We start from the raw sequence: 22,937 nt of genomic DNA, 5'->3' as shown, positions 1-22,937 counted from the left end.
CTAACTCTTGATTTCGGCTCAGGTCACGATCTCAGCGTTCGCAAATTCGAGCCCTGCGTCGGGCTCTGTGCTGACAGTGCGGAGCCTGCTTGCGTTCTCTTTCTCTGCCCTTCCCCTGCTTGCATTCTCTCTCTTAAACTTTAAAAGAAAGATATATATGTGTGTGTATACGCACACACACACACACACACACATATATATAAATAAATATACATATGTGTGTGTGTGTGTATAATCAGTTCCCTAACATACCATGTGGAACAAGACGGCCCATCTCGTTGCTCCTCTGAGCTCCACGACATCTTATACATGAGCTGCTAGTGATACTTCTCAAATTTAATAACGTACTGGTCCTTTTTACAGAAAAACAACTTCCACAGACTCCAACTGGAGAAGCACTGACCGTGGGACTAAGTTTTTCAGTTATAAAATTTCAGCCATACACTTCTGCTTCTAGCAACTAGTCGACTGGTCCCAGATGTACCCTCCTGCTGTAAACAACCAGAAAACCGAGCAAAATATTTGGGGCAACTGTTTTCAGGCAACAGACAATGGGGCAGGGCAGGACTGAATGACCTAAGAGAAGGGAAACACATGTAAATATGTGAGTCAATACATATTTTCTCCCTCGTGATTCCCTTAGGATACAAGTGACTGTTTAGAGTATCACTGCAAGGTAGAGTTTACCATATTCGCACATACGCGATGATCGTGATTTACTGCTATAAAGCGGTCTGCACCCAAGTTCGCAAGAATTTAGATTGCCCTCAAAAATGAATAAACAGAATGTTAAAGTAGTATAAAAAAAGAGGATAAAATTCCAGGGCCCTTGTCCAAGGGTACATTTGTGGCCGTCAGTTTGAGAAAATGATCCTGAAGCAGGTTCATCATTGTGCCACTGCTTCGTTATAGCCTCCCTGACGGGGGATAACAAATACACATGTGTGTGCATCCCAGGTGCAAACGCGGGTCATGACACATAGCAGCAGGTGCTCAGTGCAAGGCTGCTGTATAATCCGACGCACCTGCGGTGCGAGGGGACCCAACGGCACGCACGGTTCCCAGGGGCCGGCGCTTCCTCTTTGGGAAGCTTCCTGACAGCCACGAGTGTCAAGTGTTCCCTTCAGTCTCATCGGGTGTCAATTCCCACCACGGCCTTGTGGACTGTCCTCGGGCCCGAGGCGGCAGTCCCCAAACTGGGGTGTCTCCCTGCAGTGCAGGGACGTCCCAGGGGGTAGGGGCACGACAGAGCCATGTCCAGGCTCTCACCTTCCATGTGTGCTTCTTCCTAAAGCCGACCCGCCTGTGTGCACCACGGGCTCGGGCTCTCCTCCCCTTCCCAGTCCCCCTGCTCACCTGCTCCCACCGGAAGTGCTTCAGGCCTCCAGGACAAGCCCTTCCAGGTGCCGCACGGAGGGACAGCAGAGAGGCTAACTCAGCGCTGAAATACTGAGGCCGAAGGTGACCAACTCACGATGTGTCACTTTGCCTCACCTTCCCATCCGTGGGGTCAAATACCCATCCTAGAACGGGCAGCCAGAACTTAGATCTTTTGAGAAAAGTATGAACAAAAACTTTTTTTGACAACAAACTTTTTTTTTTTTTGATCAGGAAAACAAATCAGAATCTTTCTGGCAGAAAATCACTTTTAAAAAAGTCAGAATCAGGGGCGCCGGGGTGGCTCAGTTGGTTAAGCGTCCGACTTCAGCTCAGGTCATGATCTCACAGTTTGTGAGTTCGAGCCCTGCATTGGGCTCTGTATGGACAGTTCGGAGCCTGGAGCCTGCTTCGGATTCTGTCTCTGTCTCTCTGCCCCTCCCCTACTTGCTCTCTGTCTGTCTCTCTCTCAAATATAAAACATTAAAAAAATTTTTTTTTTTTAAGTCAGAATCAATCTGGTAGAAAAGCAGTTGACTACCTGCCTTAGCAAATGATTCAAATTCTCTCTCTTACAACTATTAAGCCTGTCACAAACAATTCAGATGTCAACTTAGAAATGTGAAGAGGGGGCGCCTGGATGGCTCAGTCAGTTACACAGCCGACGCCTGATTTCAGCTCAGGTCATGATCTCACGATTTATGGGATCAAGCCCCTCATGGGGCTCTATGCTGACAGCACAGAGCCTGCCTGAGATTCTCTCTCCCTCTTTCTCTGCTCCTCCCATGCTCGGGCTCACTATCTCTCTCTCCAAATAAATAAACATCAAAAAAAAAAAAAAGAATTAAAAAGAAAAAGGAATGTGAAGAGTGTACACAGATTTCAGAACTACTTGAGTTCTTTCATGAGCACAGAAGCTGGAGGCTTGTTACCTCTTGCATCTCCCTGATCAAGAGATCAAAAAGTGAATTCAGGTCATTATCACATGATTATTCAAGTGAGATCAAGTGTGTCAAAGGCTCTGAGAAAGCTATAAAGTGCTCTGCAAAATTATGTTCCACTTAACATTCATACACACCCCCCTGTGGTTTCTGTGACCATCATTCAGTTTTGAAGTACTCACAAACCACACTAGACTAAATTCTCACTTCTGGGAACGTGGCAGAATGAACAGGGTGCTGGACTACAGCTCCTTACGGGCAAAGGCTACATTTTCTATGTAGCCCAGCACCCAGCAGCTTTTTAGCATACGGGATGCAGTAAACATTTAATGCAAGCCTACTGAGTGGAACCAAACTGCAAACTCAAAACAAAACATGCACAGAAGATTCTGCCAAATTATACCCATCTACTAAAATAAACCGCCCTGCCATACTGCAAACCTAGTTTGTGGCTGTGCAATAGGACAGGTATAAGAATCAGGGCTCAGAATGCTCGGAGAGCTGGAAGGTTCTGGACACTCCACAAGAGGATCTGCAGTGTGGTGTGTGAAAGTGGGAGCTTTCCTGTAGCATGGGATCGACTTTCTTTTCTCTATCCCAGGGTTGGTCTGAACCTAGCCCCACAAGAGCCTGACATCGGGAAGTAACAGACAGGGATGGAAGCTGCGGTGACCCTCAAAGACACGGTCTTTCCGCAAAGATTCTGCCCTTGGTTAATACCTGTTACCAGAGGCCTTCCCTACAGGGATTTAGAGATGAATGTAAAGGAGGGGAAGCATGCTACTTTGTTGCTACTCTCTTTTAACCGGATTTGTAAAATAATTAATACCTTAGAGCAAACTGAAGTAGGAGTCATCTCACTTTGAAATTTCTTTTAATGTTTATTTTTGAGAGAGAGTGAGACAGAGTGCGAGCGGGGGAGGGGCCAAGAGAGAGGGGACACAGAATCTGAAGCAGGCTCAAGACTCCGAGCCATCAGAACCTGATGTAGGGATTGAACTCACGAACCATGAGATTGTGACTGGAGCCAACGTCGGATGCTTAACTGACTGAACCACCAGGGCACCCCAGAGTCATGTCACTTTTAAAGAGACTATTGTCATGCAGACCAAAACCGAAGAAATGCATTGCCTTGACTGAAATCTGACACCTTCTTTGAGATCCTGAATTTTCTCATAAAATATGAGCTTTTCCTGTAAGTTACCTTCTCTAGGAAGTGACTGTGAGTGTGGTATGTAAAACTTTCATTGCAGTATAACATAAATGTAGAAAAGGGTACGAATCAAAACTGTGCAGATCTATGAATTCTTCACCAAATGAATACATCTGTGTAATCAGTATCTATATCAAAAACATGACATTATCAGCATTCCAGAAGACCCTCATCAAGGGCACCTATAAACTTAATATTAAGGCAGCAAGTTAGGCCAAATAAATGAAAATAAATAAAGAATGAATGTGTATTCGGTGCACACACAAAAACCCAACCATTTGTGATTTGAATGGAATAGAAACATAGCTTATGCAAATTGTCCAAAACCTACAAGAGGGCGTTTGGTTGGTCCAATCAATGAATGACTCCATCTCTCTATCTCACTTTTTCTCTCTCTTTTTCTTTTTTTGTTGTTTCAAGTTTTTATTTAAATTCTAATTAGTCAACATATAGTGTTCTGGTAGTTTCAGGAGTAGAATTTAGTGGTTCATCACTTACCTACAACACCCAGTGCTCATCACAAGTGCCTTCCTTAATACCCATCACCCATCTAGCCCATCCCCCTGCCCACCTCCTCTCCAGCAACCCTCAGTTTGTTCTCTATAGTTAAGAGTCTGTTTTATGGTTTGCCTCTCTCTCTCCGCTCACCCCCCCCCACCATGTCCATCTGTTATGTTTCTTAAATTCCACATAGGAGGAAATCATACGGTATTTGTCTTTCTTTGACTGAATTCTTTTGCTTAGCATAATACATTCTAATTCCATCCACGTCATTGCAAATGGCAAGATTTCATTCTTTTTCACAGCTGAGTAATATTCTAGTGTGTGTGTATGTGTGTGTGTGTGTGTGTGTGTGTGTGTGTGTGTGTACCACATCATCTTTATCCATTCATCAATTAATGGACATTTGGACTTTTTCCCATAATTTGGCTATTGTTGGTAATGCTGCCAAAAACATCAGGGTGCATGTATCCCTTCAAATTAATATTATTGTATTTTTTGGGTAAATACCCAGTTGTGCAATTGCTGGGTTGTAAGGTCGTTCTATTTTTCACCTTCTGAAGAAACTCCATACTGTTTTCCTATTTCTGTGTCTCTCTATTTGTCTGCCCGTCTGTCTGCCTACCTAGGCTCTCCCTGTAGCCCTCCTTCCCCTTTCCTCCTCATTCCTGCAGAGCCCCCAAATGTTAAAGGCCAAAAAATTTCATTAAAAAATTAACTTCTAAACAGTATTGTGAAGGCTCTGATTTCTAGAATGTCTTCTCACTAGTTAACGAAAACAGTGAGCGTTTAGCCTAGGTCAATACTAGATAAAGATGCCAAACTAAATATTTAAAACTTTGTATGAAGATGTTACCACTGGGGGGAGGTTAGGGAGAGGGTGCACCGACCTCCCTGTGCCTATTTTGCAACTTCCTGTGAATCTGTAATTCTTTCAAAATAAAAAGCTAGCAACAAAAAGCTTTGGTCTTGCAGCAAACCACTATTCTTATTTATATAACGTGGGCAGTGCTTTGTTTTCAGTATGATTTTTCCAACAACGACAGCAAATTTTAAAACTTTTCTTAACTTCTGTACTAACTTCTAAAAAAGTACTGAGAAGAAATAAGATCAAAATATTAAGTTCAAATACTGACTCTAAAATGTGCTTTGAAAGTGAAGAATTTAATGCCCAAAAACATTATCAAGGGTATGCATGATAGTTAACTTCCTTAATCCTTCCTTCCTAACCCCACATCCCCCATCAACTGCTTTAACACTAAAAAAAAAAAAAAAAAAAAAAATGCTAACCGTAAAGTTAATGTTCAAAGAAAACAAAGTTTGCCTCCCAAGCCTCACGTGTTAGGAGTGATCGTATCTTCCCGTTATGTCTGTCATGTTTTCAAATAGACCGCTCCAAGCATGTCACATCTCCATGACTATGACGTTATGGGTCCAGGGAGCTCAGAGAAAAGTGGCACAAAGGTTGGACCTCCCTTCAACCCATTTGTAGATCAAATCATCTCATAAATCATCTCACTGTTTAAAACTGTGATGCTGCCAGTAGGGCTTCTGAGATAAATGATCATCTTTGAACTGTTAGCTTTTCCATTTTTGGTGTTTCTTGCAGCAAAAGCAATTTATTTTTGCTCGCAGATTTAAAACAACTTTTACAATAACTTGAATAATATACTGCTGGGAGGAAACAGCAAGTCTCTAGCATGTATTAATGCACGACCAGTCCGTCACTTTGCAAAATTTGAAAACGATGATAGATGAGTTGATGTGTTTTCATGGTCCATATAAACACCTGCAGGCCTTGCTATTACGGACATTACAGGACAGCAGCAAAGGACGTTGTGAGGGTGGAGTCCCAGATGAAGGTATCTTGGGTAAGGGCATGCATTGGCTCAAAACCCACTGCCAAGTGCACGAAGCATTCCCTGTGACAGCGTAATTAATTCAGGTCAAATAATAAAAGAGAGAATACAGATTCTATTCTTTTCTCTCTTTAGAAAGCTTAAGTGTTGCTGAAAGGGCCAGGGGCTCCGGGGCGCCTGCCTCCCTCCTTGGGAGGTGGTCCAGGTATCCAGGGGACCACGAAGACATAAAGGCCGGACTGGGTAAGTATGTGTGGCCATGACTGCCACGAGTGCCGTGAAAGGGGAGAGAGGATGGCAGGAAAAAACAGACAAAACAGTAGCCTTCACAGTAGCCATAACAAAAGTCTGAAAGTAAAAACAGCACAGGGATAAACCATTAGGCTGCACATTGTAATGAAGAGCATGTTAAAGGCGCCCTGCAAGGAAACAGTGATCCTCTTCTGAGGGAAAGGAAGGCCCACCATGGAAGGAAACAGGGGTCAAGATGGTTGGGCTCTGGGAGTCCTGAGATAGGAGGTGAGGGGGGCAGGGCGAGCTGAGCCTTCCCCTGCCTGGGTCCTGTGGCCTTTTGAGGGCCCTGAGGGCAGGGCAGACATCTAGGGCAGGGGCAGGCGGCCGCTAAGGGCACAGCCTCCAAGCCGGAGGCCAGGGTCTCCCCTTCCTAGGCAGATGACCTTGGGAGAGTGACACAACCTTTGTAAACCCCAGGTTCCTCACCTACAACAGGGATCATAAGGGTCACGGTGAGGGTTAGAGGTCACAGTGAGAGTCAGCACTTCAAACGGTGATCATATCCACCATTTCTGGAATGTGCTCGGGACAGAGCCCTGTGCTCCTTCCTCTACATGAATCATCTCATCTCATCCTCTCACCAGCTCTGTCAGATAAGGGCCATTATTACCTCCATTCTCCAGATGATGAAACCAGGCCTCATGGTAGTTACCCAACTTGGCCAACACCCTGAAACCAAAGGGGTCCTGGGTCCGAGACAGCACCCCTATCTATCATGGCCTGCACCGTCCTATGTGTGTGGAGGAGACAAAGTCTTAATGCGTCACCTTTGTCCAAAGAAAAGCACCACATAGAAAGTCTAGACATTTTTTCCTTTGGCATATTGTTTTGTATACTTATGTTTTAGTCCCACGTATACATTTTGGTTTTCCTCCTTCTAAAAAAATTTAACATCAAATAGATGCTAGATTTAAGAAGGTTATTATTGCCTTTTCTGGAGCACCACCAACAAAAACACCCATCAAATGTTAATGATGATTAGTTACATTCTTTAGCCTATCATAACAATGTTCAGATTGGGGAAATTATTCACATACACGATCATTGGACACACTTAGAGCGAGTAGAACTTCACAAACACCCATCTAGGGTAGCCTTTGTTTTAAGAGCAGAGTTATTCCAAGAGCCCTGAACAACTGGCACAGGTGAGTTGGGTTTTGTTAATGTGTATTTATTTATTTTGAGAGAGTGTGCGCATGTACAAGCAGGGGAGGGGCAGAGAGAGCGAGGGAGAGAGAGAATCCCAAGCAGGCTCAGTGCTGTCAGCACAGAGCCCTATGCGGGGCTCCGTCTCACAAACCATGAGATCATGTCCCGAGCTGCCATCAAGAGTTGGACACTTAACCAGCTGAGCCACCCAGGTACCCCACAGGTGGCATTTTGACCTCTGGCTTGGTCACTCCCCTTCACCCCAAAATTGTAGTCAACTCCTGGCTGAGGAAGTGTCCCCTTTTCTTCTCTGAGTCGAGAAACCCCAGAACATTTTTCCCATTTTAAGTAAATGACATACGCATTCCAGTTTATAACCAAGAACAAAAAAATGCAAATGGACGGAGATTCTTCAGGAGAATCAATTCTATGCCAGCAAGTGGGCACATCTAGCTGATAAGCGACCATAAGCATGTGCTGGTAAAATAATACCAACAGGGAGTGCATGCAGTCAGAGTGCCAGACGGAGACACAGCAACCCATGCACACGGCCAGGAGAGCAAGCCGCCACGTATCTCTGGGCTCAGCATGTGCTAACCATAAATGTACCCTTGTCACTCATGTTATGATACACCACCCCCCCTGAAATATTAGAATCAATGTGCATCATACCAGGGTTCTGCTAGCTAACCTCTGAAGGCACAACGGAAGTGTGTGCAGGTGAAGCTCTCCTCGGAAAATGAAACTTCACTGGATCGAACTCTCTTCGAAAGGAAATGCATCCACAGACATACTTTTCCTCCCCCAGAGGTGCACTGAACACTCTGCCCGGCCACACTACGGGGCTTCCTCAGAAACAGACACGGACTTGCTAATTTCACTGTTCTCCCTGCATCTCCAAGAGGACACTGCTGAGTTGACACATGTGATGGCTCATTTCAACATCAGTGGGTATTCACTATCCTCTGTTATTTGTAAAACTACTCTTAAACTTAGCCTAGGCTTTTTATTTATTTATTTATTTATCTATTTATTTATTTATTTATGGCTTAGCAGGACATCTTGTGAACAGGACAAGTGACGATCATAAGATCAGGACTACTGTTATTACACTACGTGGCACCTAGTGGGTTCTCTTTTAACTGAAAGTCAACCTTGTAAATAGTGTTCAGAAGTCACCCAGCTCGTAAAGCTTCTGCCAGATGATGCCAGATGACAAACCCGCGTTCAGCTTCGGTTACCTATCTGACCAACACTGTGCTTCACCTGTGGCTGGCACCTCCCCTACCTCTTCCCTTATCACCTAGATGAGAGAATGCAAGCCCAGAGGGTAAATAATGTCCAACCTCTTCCCAAAACAAGGTCCAAGGAGGAAAGAAAAAAATCTCCCCAGTTGCAAAAGAAGTGTATACACTATCGGCAACTTTCCTCACCTGGGCACCCCATTTTCACTGGCTTCATTAGCATGGTTCAGGCCCTGACTACCTATTTTCCTGGCTATTGTTTGAACATTCTGTTTTTGCAACTGGGCAACATTATGAACCTGTAGTAGCCACTGCCCAACACTCTAAAAGCCGGTCTTTTCTAGCCAAGACTCTAAGACCAGACTGTCATGAGGGAAGATGGACTCCAATAACTACCTGGGTCTTGGATCCTTCTGGGACTTTTCCCATTCAATGCGTCCCCTCCAAACCAGGCACAGCGCTGAGATTTGCATGTAAACGAGAGTCCTGAGAAGTCAAAAGTGAAGTGAAAAACGAGCAACTAGTCTGACTCTATGTTGTCCCATTTCAGCAAATTGCTCAACTTTCCGTTCTGCGTTGGCTGGGCAGATTTCTGTTGATTGAAGGTGAAATGGCATAGCTTTTGCCCAAATAACTTTTGCAATGCATAGAGGCCAGTTACGAAGCAAGCCACCCTGAAATCAATACGCTAACTGCCTGTTTGCTGCAAGAATTTACTTCTTCAACAAGAGATACATCATCTTTGGCTCTAAAAAAAATCAACATCTTCCCTTCGTGATGTTCTCTAAACCTACACTACATGGATGACAGTTAAGGATCAACTACTGTTTACATATGAGACTTTTTCCTATTCTGCTTTATAATTAAGAAATGTAAATGTGTTGGGGTGGCTGGGTGGCTCAGTTGGTTAAGCATCCAATTCTTGATTTCAGCCCAGGTCATGATTTCACAGTTCATGGGATCGAGCCCCATGTCGGGCTCCATGCTGATAGTGTGGAGCCTGCTTAGGATTTTCTCTCTTCCTCTCTCTCTGCCCCTCACCTGTTCATGCTGCTCTCTCTCTGCCAAAATTAATGAAGGAAGGAAGGAAGGAAGGAAGGAAGGAAGGAAGGAAGGAAGGAAGGAAGGAAAGAAAGAAAGAAAGAAAGAAAGAAAGAAAGAAAGAAAGAAAGAAAGAAAAAGAAACATGTGTTTGAGGGGAAAATCTACTAGAGTGCTGAAAATTTTCCATGATGTTAGAAATAAACAAGAACACAAAAAGTTCTTTCCTTCCTAATGGAGGAAAACACACACTGTATTTTGAAATTTCTTGTGGAAAAGGTATATTGCTATTAATGAGAGACCCATTAAGTGTCACATTCCAAATTCTATTCATTCAAACAATGAAGCACCTCAAAGTGAGAATTATGACTTCTGTAGTAATTTCTCCTTAAAGTCAATGCTTCCACATATCATCTCGGGCAGAAAACGTTCTTATAAAGGGTCTGATACAGAAAATGAGCAATCCTGGAATACACACAACTTGTTAAGTTTGTCTCTCTTCATAAGAGCTATTTACACACCCTAATGAGTTTAAGCGTGTGCTTCATTTAAATCACATAAATGACTCCACAGATCTGTGTGAGTGAATTACCACATCTTGCCATAGGCACTGCTCACTGACTCAGCTGCTACATCAAGTTGCTTTCTCTCCTTTTTTTAAAATGTGTTTTTAATGTTTCTTCATTTTGAGAGAGAGACAGAGACAGAGACAGAGTGTGAGTGGGGGAGGGGCACAGAGAGAGAGACACAGAATCCGAAGTGGGCTCCAGGCTCCAAACTGTCCACACAGAGCCCGATGTGGGGCTCAAACTCACGAAACGTGAGATCATGACCTGAGCTGAAGTCAGATGCTCAACCAACGGAGTCACCCAGGCGCCTCTCTCTCCTCCTTTTTACTTCAAGTATTTATAGGTCTGGCAAACTTACAGAAGTTTATGACATAACTGCAAAAAGCCACAGTTCTAGTTTCTAAAGTAGATGTTTTCAAGGTGCATAAATGTATTGCCCTGTATCTTATGAAATGGGCAACTACAATACACAGATGAGACTTAACTCTAGGAAAAACTGCTTCACAACAAGAAAAAAGCAGGAAAGAACAACACTGGAGCAGAATATACCAAAATTGGAAGGGGCACTGGGTGTAACACAAGTGTAACAAAAAACTTGAGAATATTTTATGTTAGTCTTTTGACTCACAAATAAGACTCAAAGTGAGAGGAGACATCAAAAACAGAAAAGCAATGGTGTGTTAAAGGTGGAAGAGGGAGACTTTTGGAGACATTTGGTACCGGTGTCAGGAGGCAGTGTTTGTCCCCGCACCTAAATGTTGACCATCCTGGTGATCGTCGGCAAACGGCAGAATTTGAGTCCTTCACCTTCAAAGGTGGATAATTATTCCCACCCTGTGGGGTTGTTAGGAAGCTTGGAGAGATGGATGTTAAGGCATTGGGTAAACTGTAAAGTGCTGTACAAATGCAAGGTGTTATTATGATTATTATGACATCAGTGTTTTGGCATCTAAATTATAGGGACAGCATACTTATTATTTAAATGTTTAAATACATATCTTGCATGCATTTATATTTGCTTTTAATTTCATAGATGTTTCCAGCTGGAAGGCTCCATCAAACAATCTAGTTTAGTTATTTTATGGAAGATGACACCAGGAAGGTAGGTTCTAACCTGTGTTCTCTTCCTATCATAACTAACAACAGATTACAGGGAAAAACACGTGAAGCCATGTCCTCAGAAAAACTCCTTTAGCGATACAATTTTTGAAGGAATGATACATGCATATTCATATTTGTATTAAAAATCATCGTAAACACCGAATGGCTTTGACGTCCTAACTTTTAAAAATTACACAGTATATTTTTCCAGCCGTTTGTCAGGGTTTTTCGTTTATAATCACACGTCAAAGTCTTTCTTTGTGAAGACTTATCCATAACAGCTTGCAAAAAAGAAAGAGAGGAAGGAAGCAGGAAAGGAAGGGAGGGAGGACAGATTAAGGCAATACATTATTCTCACTCATAAATATGCTCCATGCATACAATCTATTAAAGTACCAGGAAATGGAGGCAGAGTTAAAGAAATCAAGAAGTGCTGTAAGGATAAGGTTTCTGATTCTCCATTCACTTTGCAGCAAATCAAAGCCAAGAAAAAGTTCTGAAATTCATCATAGTCAAAAGACCCTTAAAATTAGTATCTTAAAAACCAAACAAGTGGAGTGATAATTCTTCAACAACCACCTTTTATTTTTCTGGCATTCATCTGGATGCAATCAAAAGTCGATGAAATTCGGGGGGGGTTCTGGTTTTTTTTTTCTTTTCCTGGAAAAGTTACGATAATTTAATTTCTAATGCTATATTAGAATATATTTTTTAAAAAGGACCTTGCAAGTGCATACTAGAACACACCTAAAATAGTTTGTCTAATTTATCTTGCTCAAAACAATGTATCCATCCGCTATGGCTTGCAATATATAAGAATGAATCAGGAGACGCTGTAAATGCAGAGAAGCCATGGATGGTGATGAAATTCCCCTGCAGTTGTCAGGTATTGAATGTTTCCTGGTAAAGAAGCAAAACCAGGTTTTTGATGTTACAAAAAAATCCTGAAACCCTTTCTGAAATCTCATTCACGATGGTAAGAATTTTTCCAGGCGCACACGCCCGCCCTTGAGGATTAGCACAGATTCAATAAATGATTTGTTTTTATTCCAGACTCTAAAATAGCAATAAATTTATGACTATGGGCAAAGAAACTAAAACATGCACAGTTTTTCACATAAAAATGTCAGTGTGTCATATCGGAGAGACTGATGATAGGCACTGCATTGATTTTCTACGAAACCTGGGGTGAAAGGACTTTCAAACAGTTCTAATGGAATCACATGTTAAGAAGACACAACCGCTAAGGGACTCATGACATCACCCAGCACGTGCAGGCCTCCATGTGCAGAGCGGTACACCTTCAGGTATCACCTGTCTGGGTTTCTTTTTTATTATTATCTTTAAATTTTTTTAATGTTTTATTTATTTTTGAGAGAGAGAGACAGGGTGTGAGAGGAGGAAGGGCAGAGAGAGAGGGAGACACCGACTCCTAAGCAGGCTCCGGGCTCTGAGTGGTCAGCACAGAGCCCCACGCGGGGCTTGAACCCACAAACCGCGAGGTCATGACCTGAGCCAAAGTTGGACCCTTAACCGATTAAGCCACCCAGGCACCCGGGTATTTCTGGTTTTAAAATAAAATCCTTCAAAAATGCTCTTAAAACAACTGTGCAGCAAAACGGCCTAGAACCACTTGGATATTTCCTCTTGCATAAAGAGAGGCCTGAGTACCCAAGGTAGCACCAACAGCCACATGTTACCCTTTGTTTCCACATGATCTCTGCAAATAAACAGGTCAATTTGTGCAATTCATCAACAATGAATCAGGACACAGATGTCTTCAAACTTACAAGTGGCAGGAGCTCAATTAATCTGAGAGACGTTTTCTGATTCAGTGTGATTCAATGGGTATTTACTAAACGTCTAGAATTACCCAGACTTTTGTTTCTTTTCTCCCTTTGCTCTCTGTGGTAGGAGTCAAATAAAGAATGTAAAGTAATCATTTTTCTTATTCATAACAAGTTTTAGGGGCCAAGTCATGCTACTGGGAAGAATGTTAAAACTATCAACTATAATCCAGATTCTAGTTCAATTCTTCACATCCGGCCATAAGTTTTTTAAAAACTGCCATTTTCATTTTTAAATGTAAAATGTGCTACCTCTCAGGCACTTTACTTTTGACATTGTAAGTTTCCTCATGGTCGTTTAGAAACATAAAGCAGGAGGGGCGCCTGGGTGGCTCAGTCGGCTGAGCGTCTGACCTCGGCTCAGGTCATGATCTCCCAGTTCGTGAGTTCGAGCCCTGCGTCCGGCTCTGGGCTGATGGCTAGGAGCCTGGAGCCTGCTTCAAATGTTATGTCTCCCTCTCTCTCTCTGCTCCTCCCCTGCTCACGCTTGGTCTCTCTCTTCTTCAAAAATAAATAAAAATATTAAAAAAAAAAAAAAAGAAACATAAAGCAGGAAATTCCAAAACTTTAGCCGGAGCTCTAATAAGACACTCATGTTTAGAAAATGACCAGTGATGGGCTTGCTGATGGATCGCCAAGTGCACAAACTGCCCATCTGCTTTTCCCTTTGCCTGGAGACGGGCAAAATCTCATCGTTGAGATCCAGCTAAATGTTCTCTTTCTGAGAAACCTCCCCCGCCACAGAAATAGAATTAACCCCATTTTGGGGGCTCACACTGAAATCCCAAATCACATTTCTTATGAGATGTTGCATTACAATAGGTTCTCCCTGTTCAGCCCTTCCAAATGTGAGTGCTTCAAAGACAAGCCGTTATCCTATTCCCTTCAAACTTCCAGAACCCAGCATGAGGTCTGCGTGTAGTGTCTGTGGTTCTGGAACTGGCATGTGTCAGTGTCCCTGGGAGGGCTCGTGTTCTAGTATCCTGTTCAGAGGTCCAGGTAAGGGATCCAAGAATGTGCATTTCTATCAGCTTTTTCAAAGTTTCTTGGGTAACACACTCTGGGAGCCACTGCAATAGACTTTTCGAGAATTCGTGAGAAAAAAAAAAAATCAACTTCGAGATGATTTACTAATGAAATATAATACTGTTCCTGGATCTTGAGGAAGCTCAGGCAGTGAGTCTGAGAACAAAGACAAAACTTCTTCCCTGCCAGAAGTGAAACACACTACTTAATGCACTCATCGGGATCACCTAGGAAATTTTTAAAAACACGTATGCTGGCACTCCTTCCCCCGGAAGTCTAGGGTGCTATGAGGCACACTCTTTTTCATCCTCCTCCTTTGATTCTAAGGTACATTCAAGGTTCAAAAGCTACTGCTTAAAAAAAAAAAAGGAAAAAAGTCACCTCTAGTCTTTTCAGTTCAGTCACTAACGCACACACCAAGTAGTCTGATGCTGCCTTAGATAGAACTGGGGGATACCCATCTAAGGATATGCAGTATCACACAAATAGGAATCCCAATGTACTTACACGCATAATATATTACTTATCAGTTGCTGATAACTGCAACTAATTGGGCTGGTAACCACAGCAGCCTAATGAAGAAAGAAGCTGGTAATCCAGAAGAACCCAGCCTGACTCAAAACAGATGGAGACAGTGAGCCTGAGACAGGCTGGAGGCGGGTTGTGTTATGGCCAAAGACAATGCCTGCAATTGAAACATCTAATAAAACACAATTCAAGGCCAAGCTGCTCTCCTGGGCTCCAGACCTGTATACCCTACTGCCCCCTGGATTTTTCCATCTGAGCCCTTCACATCCCCCTGGCTGACTCTACTCCCTACCCCACCCCCCCAACCCCTAGAGCATTCAGAACCTGTGAATGGCTACAGTGTTTACCCTGCCTTCCAAGTGAGAACACTGTGTGTCACCTGGGATTCCATGTTCCTTGCACTGGTTATACATTAACTGCCTCCAGGTCAGCCTGAGTCATTTTTTCTGCATTCTCGCTACTCCCTCTTCTGTATCTCTCCTGGCCCACATCTTCTGTATCTCTCCTGGCCCACAGGAATCACCTATCTCCCCATTTTTCACTGCAATCCACTCCCCATGCTGCTGATAGAGTCCTCGTTCTTAAACCTCAAAGCCATCATGTGGGTTCTCAGCTGAGAACTCCCCAGTGAGCTCCCCTTCACAGGGGAGGACGGCAAAGCCCTTATGAACTGGAGCCTCCCCATCTCCCCCTTCTCTTCCCAGTGCACTAAATAACCAGTGCTCCTCAGACCTTTGCTACTACTGGCACTACTCTTGGGATGCCTTCCGACTATATTCTCCAGGGAAATACCTACAGCTCTCTGCAGGCTCAGATGAGTACACCCTTCCGTTGGGGGATATTCCCCTCTGCAGGTAGAATTAAAAGCAAAGACTAACACCAGAAGAATTTATCATCTTGTACAGAACCCTACCATTGCTTCTTTGATGCTGTTCTACACTTGTCATCTATAGATTCCTCCTTCCCGAACTGACTTCCAGATACTTAAGGGCAAGTGCTAACTCCGATTCATTCCTAAATCTCAAAATGTGGATAGAAGAGTGTGAACTGCTCACTGTAGCTCAAACACAAAGGGGGTGGGGGGAGGAAATAAAGCAAATAAGAGCCTAAGTTGTAATAGGTAGCAATACTCGCCCTTATACTCAGAGGACAAACAATAGCGGTGAACTTAGGTAATTATTTCTACTAAATCAGGGCCAGGTGTGCTGGCCCACCAGCATGGGCTAGAACTTGGAGCGAAGAGGGAAATTCGATCCCCCTGTGTTAGCTTTCACGTACTACTTTCCGAAGCAAGCTGCTGAAATTTGGTAGGAGTAAAATTTATTTTAAGCGTATGCAATTCACAGATGCTTAGTCAACAGGGCCAGTCAGGCATTTGATATTATACTTCAGGGCCTTCAGAGATTAAAATGTCAAATCCAGCACTTAGCTTCTAACAGGGCTAAGTAAACAAGCCACCACTGCTCACTGGCCCTAGATATCCCTCCTGCTCCCAGCTGGCTCAGGGAACTTTCTAGACAACTGAATTCAGTGTGTCTATCTAAATGTGTAGGAAGGAGGCCGTACCTAACGACTCTGAAAAAGTGAAAATTTCAGTCAAACCGGTTATTTGACGTAAGACTGGATCCTTGCCCAAATTCAAACTAACCTGCTCATGGCCATGAGCTGGATGGCAGACTCAGATGTTGTGCAAAGAGCAACTGTGGGAATTGTCTTAGAAAAGACAACCTTTTAGGAGGAAAATGAAAAGGAAGGAATGAGCAGAAGTGCTGATGTCGAATAGGAATGGCCCACAAGAACAAGATTGATAGTCTATTCCATGTGTGTTGATGGTGTGAGAATAAACCAGTAATAACTGAGGCCAAAAATGTCTTTTGTGACAATTTCAAATGTTCAAAAGTGACAGAAGGTAACAAAATGAAAGTAGTTCAGTACAGATCAGAGGAGCAGACTCTAGTTTTGAAACTGTGTACATGGAAACGATGCATGGGTGAACCATATTCTAGAATTTGGAGCTTTTCTCAAAACATACCTCTATTACTAAAAACCTAACTTTAAATAAGCCCGTTTCAACTGTACTAAGTCCAAATTAAAACACACATAAACACACGACTTTCACAGCAAGCTACATGGCAAGGGCCAAACGATTTCCCAGGTGCGTCCTTCAACAAGCCGCACGTCCCCAACATTCTGATCCCATCCTAATCTCGGGACCTGGGGCACCAGGGTAGGGCTATCTTCTCTTAACATCCATAATCACCAACTTAATATTAGAGTTGGCTCGGACCTCCTGTCAGTAAAGTTTCAGACTAGCTGCTGGCCCTGGAACTTAGATCAAAGGGAAAAAAGAAAAAAAAAAAGTACTTTCTTTTTAAACAGGGCGGAATCCTTCATCTTTTACTGACACTACCTCTAAAAACATTTCAAAACATGTTAGTGCTGTCACGCGGACCAAGTCTAATTATGTAGCACAGTGGATTCTGGCCATCGGTTTCTTCAAACTTGAGAATGAGTTTTTGAAAAATTATAGACTGAAACTAAATAGATAGAGCCAGAAATAATGGTCAAAACCTACTGGAGCTCAACCAGTTACTGCCAGACAGAGCTACCCACGGCTGTGAATGTATGATAGACACACAGACCCCTGGTCTCCTTTTCGGATTTGAAAAGCAATTTCCAAATACAGATCTTTCTTGACTTATAATGGAGTTATGTCACCATAAATTAGAAACATTAGTTGAAATGCTTTTATCATACCTAACATCGTAGCTTAGCCTAACCTACCTCAAACGTGCTCAGGACACTTAGCCTACGGGTGGGTAAAGTCCTGGAACACAAAGCCCCTGTTTTATATGAAGTGTTGAATGTCTCATGTATCACGGGACAGGACTGTACCACACATCACTAGCCCGGGAAAAAAAAAACAAAAAAAAAAAACCCAAGTTTAAAATTCCAAGTCCCGTTTCTACTTCACGTGCATCGATTTCACACCCTCATAAAAAAAAAACAAAAAACAAAAAAAAAACTGTGAGTCGAGCCATCGAAAATCGGGGACCATCTGTACTTAATTAGGGACTTAAAGAATCACACTGTGGAAGCAACAGTAGAAACTATTAAAATCACCCCTGCCCCTTTTAGCCCATAATGTCTGGTACACTCTATACACTCAATAAACACTTCTTGAATTCAGAAATGAGGACTCAGGAGCCTGGAGCTGGTCGGTGACATGTCCACCTTGACTCAGAGCTGCAAGGAGAAGGCAGGTGTCCTGGCTTCAGGCCAGGACTGAACTGAACTTCCTCACATCTGAACTCCTTAGAGAAAGGCGGGGAGTGGATCCTCACTTGGGATACAATTCAAAATACCACCCAGCGTCTCTTCCAGAGCGACACCTCTACCGTTCCATCCCCCAAGCGATCTCCAACCTCACCACTGCTCTGGTGCCTGAGCTGCCTCCACAACAGGCAAGCAGAGCGACTACTGAGTACATAAGCAAGAGTCTAGACCACCGCACAGGCCGATGTTTGTTCCAAGTTTCACACAGAGTCCAATCCTAAAACGTGCCCGTTCCTGTGTTTTTCCTCCCTGCTCCCAGCATCTCACATGAGACGTTCACACACACCTGACCTGGCTCTCCCAGGTTTCACACAAGGCAGTGCAGCTCAGTTAGGTGGTTGGGGGAGGGCAAGAGGGTGAGAAGGCCCGAGTTCGAATCCTGGTTCATTCCTACTAAATGTGGAAGTCGCTTTATTTCTCTGTACCTCAGTTTCCCCTTTTATAAACAGAATACCCGCCACATATGCTTAACGTAAGGAATAAAAGGACACTTTAAAACAGTGTTTGACAGTAGCAGGTGCAGTGAGAACAGAAGATAACCATCTTAGACCGAACAAGTCTCTCTAAAATGAGCAAATTTTCCTGCACAACACTGACTGAATTTGATACGGGTCTTTAATACCTTTTGTAAAAATGTTTCATTTTATATTTTTAACGATTTGCCCTTTGAAATGGGTGTTTTAATGTTACTTTAACAGAATGACATTTGTCCGCCTACTCTCACAATTTTATTCAGGAGCATTCTGTTTTAAGTGGATACGGGACAGTCAAATGAAGTGGTATTTATATTTTTCTCAGAAACAAATCTCCAAGCACTAATAGCAGTGTTCAAAGGGGTAACAAACAGCAAAGCGCTGTGAACATTTCAAGTAAAAAAAAAAAAAAAAAAAAAAAAAAAAAAGTGATGTTTTGGAGGCCTTCCAAGAGTCCATTTAAAATTTAAAAAAGGAGGGGTCTCCTGTGGCAGAGAGGGAGAGATACCACCTGCCTAAGAGGACCCAATTGCCAGCTGATTCAGGAGCAGGACCACAGCCCCCAGGGCTCATAGCAAAGTTGGAGAGGGAGCCCTTCAGACTCCTTAGAGGACAGAAAGCTTGCCACCAGCTCGCTCAGTGAAAAGACTAATCCCTGATTACTGAAATCACCGCCCCCCACTCCTTTTTCCTATATTCTGCAAGACTGTTAAAACTCCAGACATTTAAAAAGAGTTCCTTACACTGGCAGGTAATCTTTCCATACACTTTACCAGCTTCTCTATGCCAGTGATTTCCAAACCTGGCCAGCCCACAGAATCACCAGAGGTGCTTTTCTAACTCCTGAACACCCAGATTTCATCCCAGATCAATGAAATCAGAACGTCCGCGGGTGGGGAGCCAGACATCAGTTTTCCTTTTGTTTTGTTTGGTTAAAATCCCAGGTGATTTTAACGTGCAACAAAGTTTGGGGAACCACTGGTCTATGCCTTACCGCTCCCCTAACAAACTCACTCAGCTCCAGCCCCGACTCCCTATGCCAATGACATCAACAGCAAGTACAGACCTGACTCTTGGAACCCGGGTTGCTTGATTTTGAAATTGTGTAATTAAACCTTCTGAGGCATGTTTCTCATGTCAAGTGGGTTTATGGTCGGTAGTCACGAAGCCAGACTCGCTCATGTTTGGTCTGGACATTTGGCACACATGAACCATGGACATCAGTTCCACCACCACCCCCCTCCCGCTTTTTTAAATTATGTTTAATATTTTGGTTGGCCCAATGTCAAATTCTTCAAAAAGCTAAAAGAAACATCCCAAAGAGAAAATCTCGGGATTTTGATTAGGAAAGTTTGCTGTGAGCCTTATTTTGAAAAACCGTGGGGACCTGACCAGGATGGGTCCCGCCCCTAGGAAGTCCCGGCAGCAGGACCCAGCTGTCCCGCGGCTGCTGGCCCCACCTCTGGGTCCGGCTCCACAGCAAAGCCTGCAACCAAAGGGCTGCAGGTGGGGACGAATCTCAGGAGTTCCCGTGAAGCGACGAGTTCACAAAAGCCCGTGGGCCCGAGGGGCGTGGATGCCTGGGAGGGAGCCCTGGGCTGTCGCGGAGCCTGACCGATAGGAGGACCCACAGCAGGGCGAGCGTCGGGGGTCTGCGCCCCCGGGGTGGGTCCGACCCCACCCCCTTTTTGCCTAAGAGGAAACGAAGCCCCCGGTTCCCTGTAGCCACAGGTTGAGGCAGACACGAGACGCTCGGGCGTCTCACTCAGGTCAGGGCTGCAGCACCACACCTAGGAAAAAAGCTTGCAGGGTCCTGCGACGTGGGCCTGGCGACGCTGGCAAGGCCAGGGCCGGCGGGGTGGCTTAAGTGCGAGACGCGGGTGTAGGCAAGATGTGAGGTGGGTCTGCTCCGGAAACCGCCCGTCCTAGGAGGTCCGAGAGGGGTGCGATGGATTCCCGGGGGCTGTTCCCCAGCTTCCCTAACACACCCCCCGACCGGGCGCGCGCCCCCCCACCCCCGGAGGACAGCGCGGGGCGCACGTGCGGGAACGCGAGCCGGCACCGCGGGAACCAGAGCCGCCCCGCGCCAAGTGTGTGCGCTCGGACGCGGAGCCCGCGCGGGAGGCCAAGGAAGTGAGGACAGAAAGTTGCGAGCGCTCCGGGCCGCCGAGCTCCGGCCCGCGGCTCCCACACCCCGTCCGCAGCCCCGCTGCCCCGCGCAGGGAGCCTCGGGTCCCGGGCCGCCTCTGCCTCGCCCAGCCCAGAAACGAAACGTCCAGTTCCTCCCACGGTCCCGGCCAGCAGCGCAGCTGATCCTCAAGGAAACAGGAAAGGAGGGGCGGGCGGCGCGGGACGCCGAGCCGGTGCGGCGGGTGCGGGCCGGGCCGGCTGCGGCTCGGGGCCGGCGGGACTCGCCCTTACCTTTCTTCTCCTCCAGCGCCGGACTCGCCTGGAAGTGCGCAGCCAGCAGCAGCAGGAGCGCGGCTCCCGCGGTCCCGGAGGGTCGCATCGCTGCCCCCCTGCTCCGGCTCCGGGTCTCCGCAGTGAGTCGCGAGCGAGTCGGACGGCCGTGCGTGGCGAGGCGAGACTCGGTGGACGCGGAGGTGGCCTGTCGTCCGGTCTGCGAGGCGGTGGCCGCCGGGGCTCGTTCGGGACCAGCTCGGCACCCGCTCGGACTCGGGCCGCCTTGGCCGCGGGCGTGCACACCGTGCCGGGGGCGGAGGCTGCTGCCGCGGCGCTGCGCCGGGGGCTGCCCAGACGTCTAGCTCGCGGGGGCGGGGGCCGGGGAGGCTGGGCTGGAAGGAGGAGGGACCAGGCGGAGGAGGAGGGATCGGGAGGAGCAGAGGAGGAGCAGAAAGCGCGGAGAAGGGAGGAAGAACCGGCAGTTTGGACCTCGGGCGGGCGGCGACTAGAGGTGGCGGACAGCGGTGGCCCGCGTGGGGTCCAAGCGCTCGGGGCAGGGCTGGGGTGGCGGCAGGAGGCGGTGTCCGGGAGCCGAGCGGGTGCCCTCAGGACGTTCCCTGCGCTGTCCCTCAGGACCCGGTGCTCGCGGACTCGAGCAGTTACTCAGTGACCCAGCCTCCGTGGAGCCAAATTTGTACCAGGGTTCCCATTTCCGCCTTTCGTCCCTCCAACCTGCGGAGCAAACTTGTACCAGCTCCGGGGCAAACTGGCCGAGCCTTAGGCCCAAGACCGGGTAACGGCAGGAACGGAAAACCATCCCTTTATTCTGGCCCCCAACTCCTCCACAGCACCCCGGGACCCTAGTGGGGGTCAGAGGCTGGCCTGGCCACGCTGCGCCCGCGTGGCGGGAGTGCCAGGCTGCTGAGATGGGAGCTCTCAAGTCTGAGGACCTTTCACATCCCGTGGAGCAACCTAGAAATCGGCTGGAATGAGGGCACCCAACTCCTGGCTCAGAGACGTGCCTTGGAAAATATTAGTTGAATGAATGCATGAGTACCTACAGAGTCCACAGCGTTTGTATCAACCAGCCACGGGGACCTGAAAAGCAAACGTGCTTGGTAAATTACTTCGCAAACAACAGAGCTTCTAAAGAAGACAATACAAACGCTAGTGGAGACAAACCTCTCTGCCATAACCAGGCCTCTCAAGCAGGAGGAACGACAGGGAAATTCACTAAGGGTTTGGCCAGAAGAAATCAGACGTTCTCTGGCAGCAGAAACTTGAGCGACATTTCTTTTGCAGAGTACAGTCTCCTTCCTAGACCTGACAGATACCTGCAGGCCCCATTCTACAACTGGATTCCCTCCTCTCCACACAAGATTCACTAGTGACATTCGGGTCTGATTCAGCTCTGGCCTCCCCACTGTGTAAGTAGGAATTACTAACCTAAAGTAAGTGGAGTTAAAGCCCAGAACCTTCCTGTCGCTGGAGGAGGGGTCCAGGGCACAGGGCCCCTCACCATCCATAGAACCTATATATATTTTTCACCTGAATTTAGAGTCATTCTCGTTTGTTCCTTTGTTTTAACAAATCAGGACAACCACTGAGCCTTCTGAACTCACTCAGCCCCTGGATGGGGAAGGCTATGAAGATTCTGCAGGCCATGTTTTAGTTCCCTCCACGTGTTACAAACAAGGACTGAAAGCACTTTGCAAAGAAACACAACTACAGAAGCATCCCAAACTGGAGGAGAGCAAACCGGAAACACCACAGGGGAACCTGGAATGCAGCTGGAACGGCGTCTTACAGAAGATTTGCACACAGCAAAGTTCGGTGCGTTTACTTAACAAGGCCACGGATTTGACTCTAAGGCGTCTGTCAAGGAAATATGATGGGTGGCACAAATCATATTGTCCATAGGTTAAAACACTAATCAATTGAAGCTACAACTAATTTTTAAGACCACATAGCAATTTCTTCCAGGGACTCCTCAAAAGAAGACAATGTATAAAGACTTCAGAATTCTTAGTAGCCA

General features: G+C 45.8%; 1 protein-coding gene across 1 annotated transcript in view; it reads right to left on the bottom strand.

Moving 5' to 3' along the window:
* EGFR (epidermal growth factor receptor) overlaps window positions 1-21,256 on the bottom strand; it is a 210,416-nt gene extending 189,160 nt beyond the window's left edge. The window contains exon 1 of the mRNA XM_019451039.2: window positions 20,921-21,256. Coding sequence (XP_019306584.1) covers window positions 20,921-21,008 — 88 coding nt within the window. The 5' untranslated portion in view covers window positions 21,009-21,256. The remainder of the gene's footprint in view (window positions 1-20,920) is intronic.
* Between the last annotated feature and the right edge of the window lie 1,681 nt (window positions 21,257-22,937).

Source organism: Panthera pardus, unplaced genomic scaffold (assembly GCF_024362965.1).
Source record: "Panthera pardus isolate Hobbes unplaced genomic scaffold, ASM2436296v1 HiC_scaffold_8, whole genome shotgun sequence".
NCBI lineage: Eukaryota > Metazoa > Chordata > Mammalia > Carnivora > Felidae > Panthera > Panthera pardus.
Note: the sequence above shows the minus strand (reverse complement) of the source record. Positions and strands in the feature narration are given on the sequence as shown.